This window comes from Eucalyptus grandis, chromosome 10 (genome assembly GCF_016545825.1).
Source record: "Eucalyptus grandis isolate ANBG69807.140 chromosome 10, ASM1654582v1, whole genome shotgun sequence".
Classification (NCBI taxonomy): domain Eukaryota; kingdom Viridiplantae; phylum Streptophyta; class Magnoliopsida; order Myrtales; family Myrtaceae; genus Eucalyptus; species Eucalyptus grandis.
The window spans coordinates 20,939,633-20,954,737 of record NC_052621.1 but is presented as its reverse complement, the minus strand read 5'-3'; the positions used below and the strand labels follow the sequence as shown (position 1 = coordinate 20,954,737).

The following is a 15,105-nucleotide window of genomic DNA, read 5'->3' as shown; positions in this document are numbered from 1 at the left end:
AAGAAAGAAAAAAGAAAAAAAAGAAGAAAGAAAAAAAATTATAATTTCGGTTTTTATAAAAAAAAAATTGTAAAGTTAAAGAGAAGAGAGATAGTGAGGTTTTGAATGAAAATAAATTGGTTCATTTTTAATGGGTTGATAAATGGGTCATAAACGGGTCAAAGAGCTGACCCATTTAAAACCCATATATCTTAGTCTTGACCCATTAAAACCTATTATAGGTACTTTATGAAATAAAGCTTAACCCATTAATGATCCATTTAACTATAAATTGGTCCATAATGGGTTGCACAACCCATTTAACACCTCTAGTTTTTGCATCCTAACATCACTTTTTAAACTTTATACTCACTTCTCATGTCATGCAACTCTTCTTGTTCACTCTTTCGAGATAAACTGCGGTGCATGTATCTTAGGCCTTAAAGGTCTAATTAAGAATATTGATGACCCCCATTTTGGGTCTGCTCTTGTCCGTACAACACTTTCAATTTTTTTAGTCCCAGATGAATCAAATGATTCCTTTCTTGCTCCCAGAGAAAGTGCCCTCGGTTCATCTTCCTTGAACTGATTAAAGGCTGTTCCCTGCTTTTGCTCTTAGAAGAAAGAATCCTCGTGATCATGCGGGCTTGGATAAAAGAAACCATAGCCCATTATCGATTTATCATGATAGCCTTCAATTATTAAGTCAATTTTTCACTTAGGTCAGTTGTTACATAAAAATAAGGTAATTTACATGCCTATCATGTATTATAAATGACCCCGTCCACCGAGCCATCCTTAAAATTTATTTTATAGGGGATTTCTTTGTTGTCGGCACCATATAAAGACAATCCACCCTACAAAGATATGGCTGATTTTAACTAAGGATACACATAAGGCGCATACCATTACACTTTTTAGCTTAAAAGGCTAAACTTATAAGGTCTGTTTTTTTCTTCACAGAAAATAAATAATTTGAGAAATATTATCTAAAAAATGATCACTTATATTGTTTGAAATAATTAATCAACGAATGATGAAAATATATTTTGCTCATTTATTTTTATCAGTGATATGAATTATTTTCACAAAAATATTTTTCAAATTGATCATTTTTCGAGAAACAATTGCACCCTTAGCCTCAAAATAATAGGCATCGGCTTGCTAAGAGAGAGGAGCGATGATGAGCAAACCCACAAAAATTTTAGATCTTCTGATGCTAAGGATACTAAGGAGTTTTAGGCTTCTAGAGCTTAGCCTGACAAACTCTTGACGCAGAACTTTCCGACCACATTAGGCCAGGTTGACAGTTGACAGCTGATCATGAGCCACTGACCCTACAAGCTCAAGAGATGTGCATCCTTTTGGCGAACCTGCGTAAAAAACATCCTTTTGTAGAACTATATCTATGAAACGAATGTTACCATAGTCCTCGATCAAATGAAATATGTAAGTGGACGCCATCTAGGACCCACACAACCGACGGTGGCGATTGAGCCGGTCTGCGGGGACCCGGATCCGGACAACAAAATCCCGTCAGAGCAAGGCATGTCCCGAAAGCTATGTGAGGAGCTTTAAGCAATTTTACATGGGCCAAAAATTTCGACAGATGCAGATCATTTTATTCTTAAGATACTTCTTGTTATCTGTCTAGATCAACAGTTGAGATTTATTGAGAAATTGAGGGGAGTACTGCACGAGATGGATGATTCAAGTCATTTCAAAAGGACCAGGCATACCCACCCAAACCCGCCTCTTAAGTGGCTCGACAATCCGAGCCGGCTTTTATTGAATCTTACATTGGGTTGGGCCAGTCCATTAGAAGTATAAGTCAAACCCTCTGAAAAGTTTAAGGCCCATCAGATGGCACATTTTGACTCTGGACCTATTTTTAAAAACAATATTAAGAAAATGTTCACCGGTTTTACTAAACTCAATTCCCAAAATTTTCTAAAATCATGTTAGATTAAGATTAATTTAGTCTTTTTACTTATATTATTTTTAAATTCCGCTCTTCAAACCTTTTAATGCAATCAAATCCTCTAATACGCTTGATTTGTACAATAAATCTTCTGACCACCAACATATGATGAGCTTTAAAAATAAAACATAATCTTTTCATTGTAATATACTTGTTCATCATGCAGATTTAATATTAAAATATCTATACGTCATCAAGAGAGGACGTCCAAGACAGAGAAACTCACCAAGTCAATCTGAGGTAAAAGTGAGATTTAAGATAGGTCGTGGTCATACAAGTGGCAACAATATCGACGGCCATAGTTGCTTGCCATAGCATATATCTCTCTTTCTCTCTCTCCAATTCTGACTATGCCTTCATAGACTTCGCCTGAGGCAACAGTGGCAACAACCAACCATCTCCATCTTACCCCTACATTGCAGCAAATTTCACAATGTGTAGACAACTTTTAAGAGGGGCAAAAAATTCCAACTCTTGATTTGTGTTTTAATATCATCGACCTTCTCATATACTTTTAAAAGGATCAAAGCTTGCAATATAATGCACATCAACTATGCATCTTAATGATAATGAATGAGAAACACAAACACAAAATGGAATCATTTCTTTTGCATTGTGATAATGTCATGCCCCAAACCTCGAGCGCATGCCCATCCCTCTTTGGTCGATAATAATTTGCGACTTCCCATGACGAGTCGTCGACCCTTTTCATTTTATTGCACATGGAAGCGAAAAGAAATCCCCTGACAGTAATCATCTCGGGATAGAAAAGCAGGACAATAGATTCACAAACAAACATACTTTTATATATACACTGAGTCATGTACAAAGGTCTATGACCAAAAGACTACAAAAGATTGGCCTTCCAAAAAGAAGCGGTCTTAACTGACCTACGCTTCCGATCACCTCCTCTCAGATCCAGGTCCTCCACTCGATCACCCTGAAAATGTTGTCCCATAACGGGGTAAGATATCATTTCAGCGACTCTAAGCTCTAAACCCTAATTAAGAGGGAAATACGCCTAGAAGTGTCCTAATCACACAATCACACAATCAATGAGACTTACCTCGTCTCAAATCCACTCTGCAGGTCAGTATAATTTATATCACAGACAACATGAAAGTATGAGCAATAATAAGCTCCAAATAACTAAAACGCCACACTCAATTAATCATGCATTCCTAGTTTTGATCTCGGCATATAGTACGGCCTAGTCTCTGTTTGGCGGTCTTCTAGTATTGCCAGGCTTCATCTCACCCCATTGAGCACGGTACGTCTCTTTATCAGACGGTTTTCCCGAATGAGCATAGGGTCCAGAATCAACTGCGATCGGCTTCCCATTGTCCAGGGGGGTATCCCAAATAGGGATAATAACGTCCAACTCAACAGTTCGGGACGATTTCTCTTAACCATCACACGATCACTCAAATATGGCTCAAGGCACCGTGCATTGCACTTAAATGCTTCAATTAAAATGGTGAGCCTGGCCTTTTTCTTCGTATTAGAATTTCACATAAAATTACTCGTGTGTGGGTACACGATCAATTTGAACTCGAAAAATTGATATTTTTCCTTTTTGAAATCCCACTATTTCATACAGTACTAAAAACCATTTTCGGTGTCTAAACTCGACACCCGGGATTTTCTGAATAAATATTGAAAATTCACAATTTTTGGAATTAAATACAAAAATCCAATCAGCACTCAATTTGCATAATTTAACATTCAATTGCAAAATTAACCACACCATTGCAATCGGCATGAAATTTCGATCACCGACTATCCCGACCTAATTTTCCTGAAAAATAATTATTTATTAATTAATTTCGAAATTTAATTAATTAATTCAATTTAATTTCTAAAAATACTAACCTAGGCCAAAATTATTAAATTAAATACCAATATGGACTCGGAAAATTCCCAAACCCTTCTAGATAAACAGTACCATTTATTTAGGCATTAGCTAAACTATGCTAACCACCTAACATGCTCAATTAAAAAATTACATTTTTAATTTAATCTAACTAACCACCTAATTCCTAATAAAATAAATCTAAACACCCCTTAAATGTCATTAGCCTACTAAGCAAAGTTTAGAGTATAAAATCACCGGTTAATTGTGGAAACCGATTCACTGCGATGACGGCACGACGGCGGCTGAAATCGAAATTTTCAGCGGCGTCAACAAACTTGGGCTAGGCCTAAACTTGGCCCAACAAATCTCAGCCCAATATGAGATTTGTTATGAGCTGGGCTAGGCTTGACTTCAAGATGGGCTGCTGGACTTGGGCTTAAAGGGGTTGTTGGGCCTTGCTGGACTAAGCTTCAAATGGGCTGAATTTGCTGGACTGACTTAATGGACTGAGATGGGCTGGCTCTTTGGGCCGAATTGCTACAATTTGCGCGGGCTTGGAGATCGCTGATTGGGCCGGTTACGCCTGACTTGCGTTGAAGAAGCCGGGCTGAATTGCTGGCTCGAGGACCGGAATTGCTTTGGGTGCTCGGTGGGCTTACGGCCGGACGATGATGCTACTTCGCCGATGGGGTGCTGCGAACGAAGGAGAAGACCGTGGCTTTGCCAGGCGCCTTCGGTTGGCGAGATGGAGATCTTTGCCGAGCGGTGGTAGAAGACAAACGACCATGGAACGGCAGGGTTTTGTCGCTGGCTTCGTGAGGACAAGACAAAGACGCTGTGAAGATGGGCCTTCGGTTGGAGGCTTTGACCTCTTGCCATCCAAGTAAGGACACGAAGAAGGTGGGGGTAGGCGCGCAGCTTGTGGAGTCCACAAATGTGCTGAGGTTGACCGGTTGGATGGAGATCTCGGTGGACTTGCTTCGTGGCAGCTAATGGGGCAGGAAATGGAGCTGGATCCGTGAAGTAGCAGATGGATCTGAGGCCGCTAACGTTGTGCGCGTGAAGCAGCTGCGGGGACACCTCGGCAAGCTAAAGACGCGCGCGGCAAGGAGCCAGCAAATTTTGAGGAGCTCGTTGGTTTGACTGAGAGGAGATTTCGATGGGATGAGTGGCCTCGGTGAAAAGAGTTGAAGAAGAAAAATGAAACACGAAATATGAACAAAAGAAGTTGAGGCCAAATGAAGATAGGGATTCGAAGAAGAGAGGGGGAGGCTTCAGAATTTGGTGGTATATATAAAAAATAGAAAGAAGCAGAAGCAGAAGAGATAAGAATGGAGAGGGATCGTGGAGATGGGACCGGTGAAGCAAGCTTGTCCAAGAAGCTTGAACAAGAAAGGAAAATAGTCAACAAGCCTTAGCCCTTGCATTAATCACTTGTCCCCTAATTCTTTCTAGCCAAATAAATCCCACAATTATCCAAATTTTGCTGCAAAGGTTGCTGCTCTTCCATAATTCCAAATTTCATTCAAAAAGTCTCCAATTTCTTCATAAATTCCCCAATGTGACGTCCAATTTCAATGAAGAAAAAGTCCGTAAAATTTCTACAAGTGTCCCTCGTCATAGAGTTCGGCTTGGAAGTCCAAATTTCCTTCAAATGAGTCCATCCGAATTTCCGTTAATTTTCCGCAATGTCCGATTCGATTTTCCGTAAAAATCCCGAAATTTCTGAAAAATCTTCGGAGAATGAATCGATGTTCCCAAAATAACTCGTGACACCACACAACTTTCAATTTCTGAAATCGGGTTCAAATTTGCGGTTATTTTCAATCCGGCGCGCTTTTAGCGTGACCTAGTCTACCGGGTAACTTTTAGAAATTTTTGGTGCAATTGACCCGTGATCGATTTATCTCGAGTCACAATGTACATCTTCGACATATTGGCGACTCTCGATTGTCATGAAAATCTCAAGGTTTCAAATACGAACATAGGATACCAAAAACGATAGAAAATCAATTTAGTGTCGATCAATGAGAATTTTGCAATCAGGTGGAATCACCCACATTTTGATCACCTATCTCAATTGAATCGACCTATCTCTGATCTTTGATCGATTTTTAAGTGTGCCGTAATGACCTTTACAAATTAGCACGATCGAGCAGTCGATTCCTAGTTGAATTCTCAAGTCTTTTGCGTTAAAATCCCTTAATAATTTTCCCAGATAGTCTAGTTATCTCTTGAGTGATAGGCTCAGAGAATAACACTATAGACGCGTTGATGAATGGCCCAATTTATTCAATTGAAATTAGATTTGAAAAATCAGGATGTAATAGATAAGATATTATTCTGGATGCTTTTTCTCACATTTGAATTAATTCCAACTCCTGTTCTGGTCATTTTCTTTTCGGCGGGATCAAGTCAAGCCCTCAAGGTCTGGATCACAAAATTCTCACATCTGATAAGAAGTTGTTCGAAAGGTCATAATACATCTTCAATGACATTTGTTAATTAATCAGATCCTCCTTGAGCAGCCGCACAGGGTTTTTAATTTAGAACCAGTTGCACTTGAATGGGACTTGCGTGTCTTCCCTGATGGGGACAATTCCGCTCTAGAGTTTAGTCAAGTAAGTAATGTTACCAAATTCCACCTCATTGCCGTGTCTATGAAAAACCTCTGGATATCCGACATTCTCTGTAAGAAAGACCTCATTTTTTTCCTAGATTAACGAATGACCTTTAACCCAGTCCCTGTCCAGTCATCAATAAAAGTATTTTCCATTAGTCGACGGCATTTGTGATTATATTCCCTCAGACTGCATTATTCTTGTAGCATGTAAACTTCCCCAGCCGATGCCAAGTCCATGTCTTCTTCCAGGGCTGTGGTACTGGTGCTTACCACTGCATATATTTCATTATTATACGGTTGATACGTGCCTGACAGGGAGTATTGGACTCCAACTGCATTCCCCTCCCCTTCACAAGGAATAATTTTCATAAACTTTATCGATTCATCGCTCAATCTTTTCCTGGATTGATCATATTGGTATGCTTTGTGATTAACTAGTTGAAACGTGGAGTGCGAGATTAATACTAGACCAGCTTTTAATGCTGCCACAATGATTGATTGTGAAGTGTGGGGAATTCGACATTTATACAGAAAGCCAACGTATGCACGGACAAAGGTCTCTTCATTATATTTGTCTTCTATGTCTAGTTTTCGCTCGTCAGAAATGTGTAATTCTGTTCTAATAATTCAGTCTCTTTCACAACAATAGAGTAATAATTCTCCAGATTCTGGTCCGTTGCCTGCAAATGTTCCATCATGGTGCCAAAGCCCCTTTGTGTTGGATTATAATGTCTCAATGCTGCTGTTTTCTTTTCTGTTTTACTCTGTTTTCCTCTGTTTTTTTTTTATTATTATTAAAAAACAGCCAAGTTCATTTAGTTATGTATTTAGTGTTTTTGCTATTTTCTAGGAAGTTAATAGCACGTTTGTGTGCAGTTATGTGTTGCACGTACGTGAGCAGTTTTTGCTTTGTATTTAGTTGTGGTACTCGACAGTTTTTTTCTTTAAGAACAAACGTATGCAAGTTTGTGTTCTAATTTCTCTGTGCTTCTCTTCCTCATCTGAAAAATATAGCTTCTAGTTTTCTGTTTCTAGTTTATTGTTTTGATCAGTAACAACAGTGGTATCGAGCATGAATGATTTTGAGGAACTGTGAAGTGAAGCAAGTATCAAAGTGTAAAGAAGTTAAAGGGTGATGGAGACAGGGTCGAGTGGTTTCTCTGCGATGGCTTCTCCAGTATTTACTGGAGAGAATTATCAAGCATGGGCTGTTAAGATGACAGCATTTTTGGAGGGTCATTATCTGTGGGAAGCTGTGGAGGATGATTATGAGGTTGCTCCACTTCCAAACAATCCGACCTTGAATCAGATAAAGTACCATAAAGAGAGAATCACAAGGAAGGCCAAGGCAAAGTCATGCATGTACGTTGCTGTTTCACCCACTATCTTCATAAGGATCATGAGATGTGATTCTGCAAAGGCAATATGGGATTTCTTGAAGGATGAATACGAGGGAGATGAGAAGATAAGAGGCATGAATGTGTTGAATCTCTTGAGGGAGTTTGAGAGATAGCAAATGAAAGATTCAGAGTCAATGAAGGAGTACTCTAATAGGTTGGTTGGGATAGCTGAAAAATCAGAGTTTTAGGGACTGACTTGAAGGATGAAAGGCTTGTTAAGAAGATCCTGGTGTCTCTTCCAGAGAAGTTCGAAGCCACCATAGCGTCTCTGGAAAATACAAGAGACTTACCTGATATAAAGCTTGCAGAATTGTTAAATGCTCACGCAGGCACGAGGAGCACGTAAGACCGATGAGAAGAGAAGAGTTTGTAGAGGGTGCGCTGCAAGCTAGAGTGAAGTCAAATGATGGAGGCAAAGGGAAGAAATGGATTCAGTCAAGAGAAAATGCCGGTGACTCCAAGTTTGTAGCAAAAGAAGGAAACTCTGGTGGGTCTAGCAAATGGAAGATGAACAAAAAGCCTTGTCAATACTGTGGTGGAACTAATCATCAGTTTTTTAGATGTTGGAGAAAGCTTGATGCTAGATGCAGAAGCTGTCACAAGTTGGGTCACATGGAAGCCATCTGCAAAGAAAAAAATTACCAGCAAGCAGGAAAAGCACAGGTAGCATTGAATGAAAATGAGGAAGAGCACTTGTTTGTATCTTCTTTTTCTGAATCTTCTGTTGGGAATGATGCATGGCTGGTGGATAGTGGTTGTACCAATCATATGACTGGTAATTCGAAGCTGTTTTAGGAGTCTAGACAGGTCGACGAGTCCGAGTCAAAATTGGCAACGGACAGTATATCGAAGTGCAAGAGAAGGGTACAGTGGCTATTGAAGGAAATCAGGAGGTGAAGCTGATTAGTGATGTTCTCTTTGTGCCAAATATTGACCATAATTTGTTAAATGTTGGTCAATTAGTTGAGAAGGGCTATAAAGTGAAGTTCGAAGGGAATGAATGTCTTATTAATAATGCAGATAGCAAAGAAGTGCTAAGAATGCCAATGGAGGACAAGAGTTTCATGTTCAAGCCACAAGAGATGCAACAAATGGCTTTAAAGTGCAAAGAAGAAAATGCAGAGATATGGCATAAAAGACTAGGGCATGTTCATAGGAAGGGCATGTTGTTTATGCAGAGAAATAGCTTGGCAGATGACTTGCCAAGTTTGGAGGAGGAATTTCCACAGTGCAGAACTTGTCTTCTTGGCAAGCAAGCCAGATTTCCTTTCAAAGGAGGAGGCTGGAGAGCATGTGAGAAGTTGCAATTAGTCCACACAGATCTATGTGGACCTATGTCTGAGTCTTCTCTCAATGGTAGCAGGTATTTCATTACCTTCACTGATGATATGACTAGGATGAGTTGGATTTATTTTTTGCGAGCCAAGTCTGAAGTTACTGATGTGTTTGTGAAGTTTAAAGCCTTAGTTGAGAATCAAAGTGGAAAGAAAATTAAAATGCTCAGGTCTGATAATGGTTCTCGAGTATATTGCTCTACAAGTTTAAGTTGAATTGTAAGCAAGCAGAATTGTGCAGTTCATTGCTCCCTATTCACCTCAATGATGGGTCATGAGAGGAAAACGGAAGTATTATGGAGATGGCCAGATGTATGATGCATGAGAAGATGTTGCCTAAGAAGTTCTGGGCTGAAGCAGCTAATACTACAAAGTGTTCTTGTTGAATGATTGCCCACAAAGGCCTTAGAGAGGTCAACACCTTTTGAAGTCTGGTATGGTGTTAAACCTTTGTGAAAAATTTGAAGGTTTTTGGGTGTTTGTGTTACACTCATGTTCCTGAGGTCAAGAGGGACAAGCTGGATAAGAAAGCAGAGCTTGGAATCTTCATTGGGTACAGTCTCCAATCAAAAGCTTACAGAATTTTTCACCCTATGACAGGAAGGTGACAAAGAAGCAAAGATGTTGTTTTCTAGAGGAAGATGAGTGGAATTGGATGGAAGGAAAGAGTGCAGAAAAGTTCGAAAACAACCTACAATAGATGTAGAGGTTGATGAAGTTATAGATGGATTGGAAGACAGTGTGGATGATTTACCATTGAGAGGCACAAGGTCACTTGCTGAAATCTATGAAAGAAGCAATGTGGCAATGCTTGAACCATCTAACTTTGTGAAAGCTAAGGAGGATCAAAGGTGGATTGCAGCAATGCAGGAGGAGATTGCAAGGATCCAGAAAAACCACACATGGGAGCTTGTTGATAGACCATCTGATAAGAATGTGATTGGGGTTAAGTGGGTGTTTAGAACAAAACTTAATCCTGATGGTTCTGTCAATAAACACAAAGCTAGACTGGTGGTGAAAGGCTATGCACAAATATGGGGAGTAGACTATTCAAAACATTTGCCTCGTTGCATGACTTGATACAATAAGGTTACCGTTAGCTATTGCAAAGCGAGAAGGGGTGGCCTATATTTCAGTTAGATGTCAAGTCTGCATTTCTAAATGGAGAGCTTGAGGAGGAGATTTTTGTTGAACAACCCGAAGGCTTCAAAAGTATCAAAGGGCAAGAAGAGAGTGTATACGGGTTGAAGAAAGCTCTATATGGATCAAGTAAGCTCCAAGAGCTTGGTATGGGAAGATAGATCGATATTTGCAGGATTTTGGCTTTGTAAAAGCTTAAGTGAGTTCACTCTTTATGTCAAGAAGGTGAATCACAGCGTTGTAATTCTGTCACTTTATGTAGATGATCTATTAGTGACGGGGAATGATATGGAATTGATAGAGAAGGTGAAGCAAGATCTATTTGCAATTTTTGAGATGTCAGACTTGGGAAAGATGTCTTATTTTTTGGGTTTGGAAGTCAAACATGCTTCATATGAGATCTTCATCTGTCAAAAAAAAAATACATGAAGGAAATTCTAAAGAAGTTTCAGATGGAAGATTGTCGAAGTGTAAGCACTCTTATGGTCTGCTAAAGAGAAGTCAGAGAAGAATGATGGAAGATGCGTGAGATGCTTCTATATATAGAAGTCTGATTGGGTGTCTCATGTATCTTACAGCAACCAGACCAGATATTCTATTTGCTGTGAGTGTTTTATCCAGGTTTATGAGTAGTCCTAGTCAGTTACATTTGATTGCATTAAAAAGGGTCTTGAGATATCTCAAAGGAACATTGTTCTTTGGTGTGAAGTTTAAGAAAAGTCAGAAGTTTAATTTGCAAGGATTTTCTGATAGTAACTGGGCTGGTTCAGTAGATGATATGAAGAGTACGTCTTGATATTGTTTCAATTTTGATTCTGCTTGTTTCTCCTGGTGTTCTAAAAAGCAAGATATTGTAGCTCATCAGAGGCTGAGTTTATAGCAGCTACGCAACCGCAAATCAAGCTTTGTGGCTGAAGAAGATAATGAAAGATTTATGGTTGAATTCCAAAGTGGCTGTATCGAAATCAATGTGGATAATCAAGCTGCTCTAGCAATATCTCATAATCCAGTTTTCATGGCAAAACTAAGCATTTCAAGGTTAAGTTCTTCTTCTGCGTGAGGTGCAACAAAGTGGCGAAGTTAGTTGGTTCTTGCAGATCTGAAGATCAGCTTGTAGATATGTTCACAAAACCACTTCAACCTGGAAGATTTGAAGTATTAAGAAAGAAAATTGGAGTATGCAGCAGCAACTTATCCAATGAGGAGTTTGTTGGATTATAATGTCTCAATGCTGCTGTTTTCTGTTCTGTTTTACTCTGTTTTCCTCTGTTTTTTTTATTATTAAAAAACAGCCAAGTTCATTTAGTTATGTATTTAGTGTTTTTGCTATTTTCTAGGAAGTTAATAGCACGTTTGTGTGCAGTTATGTGTTGCACGTACGTGAGCAGTTTTTGCTTTGTATTTAGTTGTGGTACTCGACAGCTTTTTTCTTTAAGAACAGACGTATGCAAGTTTGTGTTCTGTTTTCTCTGTGCTTCTCTTCCTCATCTGAAAAATATAGCTTCTGGTTTTCTGTTTCTAGTTTACTGTTTTGATCAGTAAAAACACTTTGATCCTGAAGGCCTCTTAAGGTGATTTCCTGAGATTCGGATCTTCATTCTTTCGTCTCATTTTAAGACCTGCTCATCAGGGAAGAGTGGAGGGACTAGGATGGGGGATGGAAAGAAAAAGAAAAAAGAGGGTGGGCGTTGTAGATTTTGCTGTGTTAGGAGTTGTTACAAAAGTGGTTTTGTCGGTAAAAAGGCCAAAGCTATGTAGTTTTTTCATTATTTTTCTTGTTTTTGTAGTTATGTTAGTGATTTACTTACACAAGTCGCAATAAATGACATAGAATGTGGTGGCCTTCTATGGGGAGAAGGACAATTGTTAATTTGTTACCCATTTCGTGATTCCAATGATCTCTATGCTTTATGTATGCAGTTCAGTGATGGCTGTGGTTACAAGCTTGGTTGGCTATCACTTTGGACGTGTAATTGTCCATTTTAAGGTCATAGAATTGGTATTCCGTAGATTTTGTTATATCCAACAGAGATTTACTTTCAATCTTGATTATTGGCTAGACCTTTTTGGTTATTTACTTTTTTTCTTTTTTTTTTGGTTATTTACTTTCGATCTTGAATATTCATCAAAATCAACTATCACTTCTGAGGACAGCTTCATTAATTTATCTATCATTTGCTTTGTCGTAACTGGCGAGTATGGGAGCAAGGTTCTCTATACATGCAGTTAAATGGGCATCACTGCTGTTGTAGCCCGTGTTCTCTTTACCCTAATCTACCTGATTGTAATGCATTGTGGATTCCCTCAATCACATATTGACGATTTTACAATCTGATTGACTTGCCTTACTGCTATAGTGACAGTGAGGATCTAGTCCTTGTCAAGCCTTACCTTATGTTCTACGTATTCTGGATTTTTCCAAATGGGCTTTTCCTCAACATGTCGGCTTCAGGGGACCTAGGCGTACTACATTGGTTCTGGAGTGGATAGGCGAGAATGCGTTGATTATTTATGCCCTTGCTGCTTTGAATGTGTTGCCCATTTATCTCCAGAGCTTCTACTGGCCACGTCATGAGGAAAACATTGTATGTTTGCTTTCTCCTTCCAGTTCCCTATTTTAACTACAAAACGTTAGAATTATCATTTGTCAGACCATGTTGCAAATTGATAACTCTTCTTATGGCAGCTGAGCTTAATCAGAAGTGGAAGACAATAGGAAGCTGGATATCGAGCTATTCCCACTCTGGATGGATACCCGAGATCGCTAAATATTTAACGAAGCAATGAACCTCATCTTTTAAATTGTGGTTCAGTTGCAGTTCACACAGAAAATATGAGTTTTGTTCAGTAAGGTTAAAAAGTCGCAGTTCCCAACAATGGGGGTCTACAAAGCATGAATAATTTTTATTTCAGGAAGGATGTTGGAAGTTTCAAAGCATTTCTTTCCCAGACAAAAGACTAAGTTAATATTGATTGCTTGGCAATTGGAAAATATATAGATGACTTTGGATTTTGAAGCCAATGAGGAATGACATAGAAAAGAGGCAATGGACATGAAGAGGACTGAAACAAGAGAATAATCATCTGATGATGATAAATAGCAGCCAAACGTCGACCATTCAAGACGCTTGAAGAGGGAAATGAACATGACCAAAAACAGGATTCATTTATAACAGTTAGCTTGATGGACTGAAAAAGGGTGAGAAAGTGTAAGGTTAGTGGGCGGCTAATTTTAAAGCAAAAAGAGAGAGAGCAATAGGAAAATTATGAATTTTGTATTTCAGAGGCTTAAAATACAAGGGATGCTTCTTTCTTAGCTTTCTGCTATGCTTCCCGATGAAGACCGACATGGTACAAGAAAGTCTTGTCCAAGAGCTTCAGTGTGGACTCTTCTTTTATTACAAACATTAACGACTTCCCAAGCGTTTTTCTGCCACAAAATTCACCTACCATCGAGAGATAGACACACAGAGAGTATTGTAGATTATTCTAGAGAGTATTTAACAATAACAACTAAATCAAGGGAGCCATTAGGAGAAAAACAAAAAAATGGAGAAGAAAAAAAATATTGTTTGGAGAAGCAAATGCTAAGTTTTGGTGTTGTAGCTGAGCACGGTAAATATGGTCTGAATTATGGCGAGCACGAAGAGGAGGATGGCGGCGATGAGAGACAATATAACCCAAGGATTCCTGAAGTAGGTGTGGATGAGATTGGCCCTCCACTTGTGCCTCTTATCGCTGCAGTACTCTCTGACCTTGTTGATCACGTCATGGAGGCTGCTGTTGGGGTCCAGCACCACGCCCACGGCCAGAGAGTTGAACAGCTTGGCTGCTGCCTCGTCGCTCTCCATGGCATTATTTATGATGCCCTTGGTGTGGAGCAGCGCCACGTCCTGCCCCCTGTCGATAAGGTTGTCCATGAAGAAGATGTAGGACGTGACCTCTTTCCCAGCATTGACGTGGGAGCGCTCGAATGCGATGAGGTTGAGAAACATGGACTCGGTGTCTTCATCCACCGAGATCATGGGGAGCCACAGGACCCCGCTGGCATATGAGATGTCGTTGAGGCTGTTGGTTTGGTTTTTTTTAAACCGGATCCCATGCTTACGGAGCTCGGTGGCTGACTGGATTATCTCCTTGCTCCTTGCCTTGTCCTTCTTCTCGGGCTCCATCAGCATGCTCTTCCTGAAAACGTCCAAAACGTGCAGGCATTTTAACCTGTGGTTTTTGGGGTTGCGGGAGAAGAACTTGAGGATGAGATAGTTGGTGGATTCGTCCTCCTGTATTGTTGGAGTAAAGTCAGTGCGTTTTGCCTTCCTCCTGCTGTCGTATGGATTGTCCTCGCGTGAAAGCTTAAAAAAGGAGTTTCCGATAGAGGTCGTACGTCTACACATTTGGAGCATTAGATTTGATCCATCTTAGATCGCCTAGAGTACTGTTAGGTGAACATAAGATGGCGGTTTACATGCGCACCAAAAACTCTCTTGCGGCAGAGCGAAATCTAAGGAACTAACCTCGCAGGCGTCAAGCAGCAGATCCAGCACTAGCATCGGCAGCTGATTCTCCAGCAGCAGCATATCCCGCCTAATGAACGGAATTACGGAGAGCTTCCCATGGTCGCTGAAGATGGGGTCATTTGGCGCGTAGTCATTGACCTCCTGTGTTTTGAACCTCAGGATCTCGAGCATGAAGCAGCCGTCAGTGATCATCAGCTGCAGGAACCGGTCCACCACGCCCTCGCCGCTGCCCTCCTTCCACTTCGGGTCCAGCGCATCGTAGCTTGCCTCAAGGTC

General features: G+C 40.0%; 1 protein-coding gene across 1 annotated transcript; it reads right to left on the bottom strand.

Moving 5' to 3' along the window:
• Positions 1-13,841: 13,841 nt before the first annotated feature.
• LOC104423748 (UPF0481 protein At3g47200) lies at positions 13,842-14,725 on the bottom strand. The gene has a single exon (XM_039303171.1). It carries the CDS (start codon positions 14,713-14,715, stop codon positions 13,900-13,902), a length of 816 nt encoding a protein of 271 aa, XP_039159105.1. The 5' UTR covers positions 14,716-14,725; the 3' UTR covers positions 13,842-13,899.
• Between the last annotated feature and the right edge of the window lie 380 nt (positions 14,726-15,105).

Coding starts and splice junctions, on each gene's coding strand:
- LOC104423748 (XM_039303171.1), bottom strand. CDS start 14,715: ATGCTCCAAATGTGTAGACGTACGACCTCTATCGGAAACTCCTTTTTT.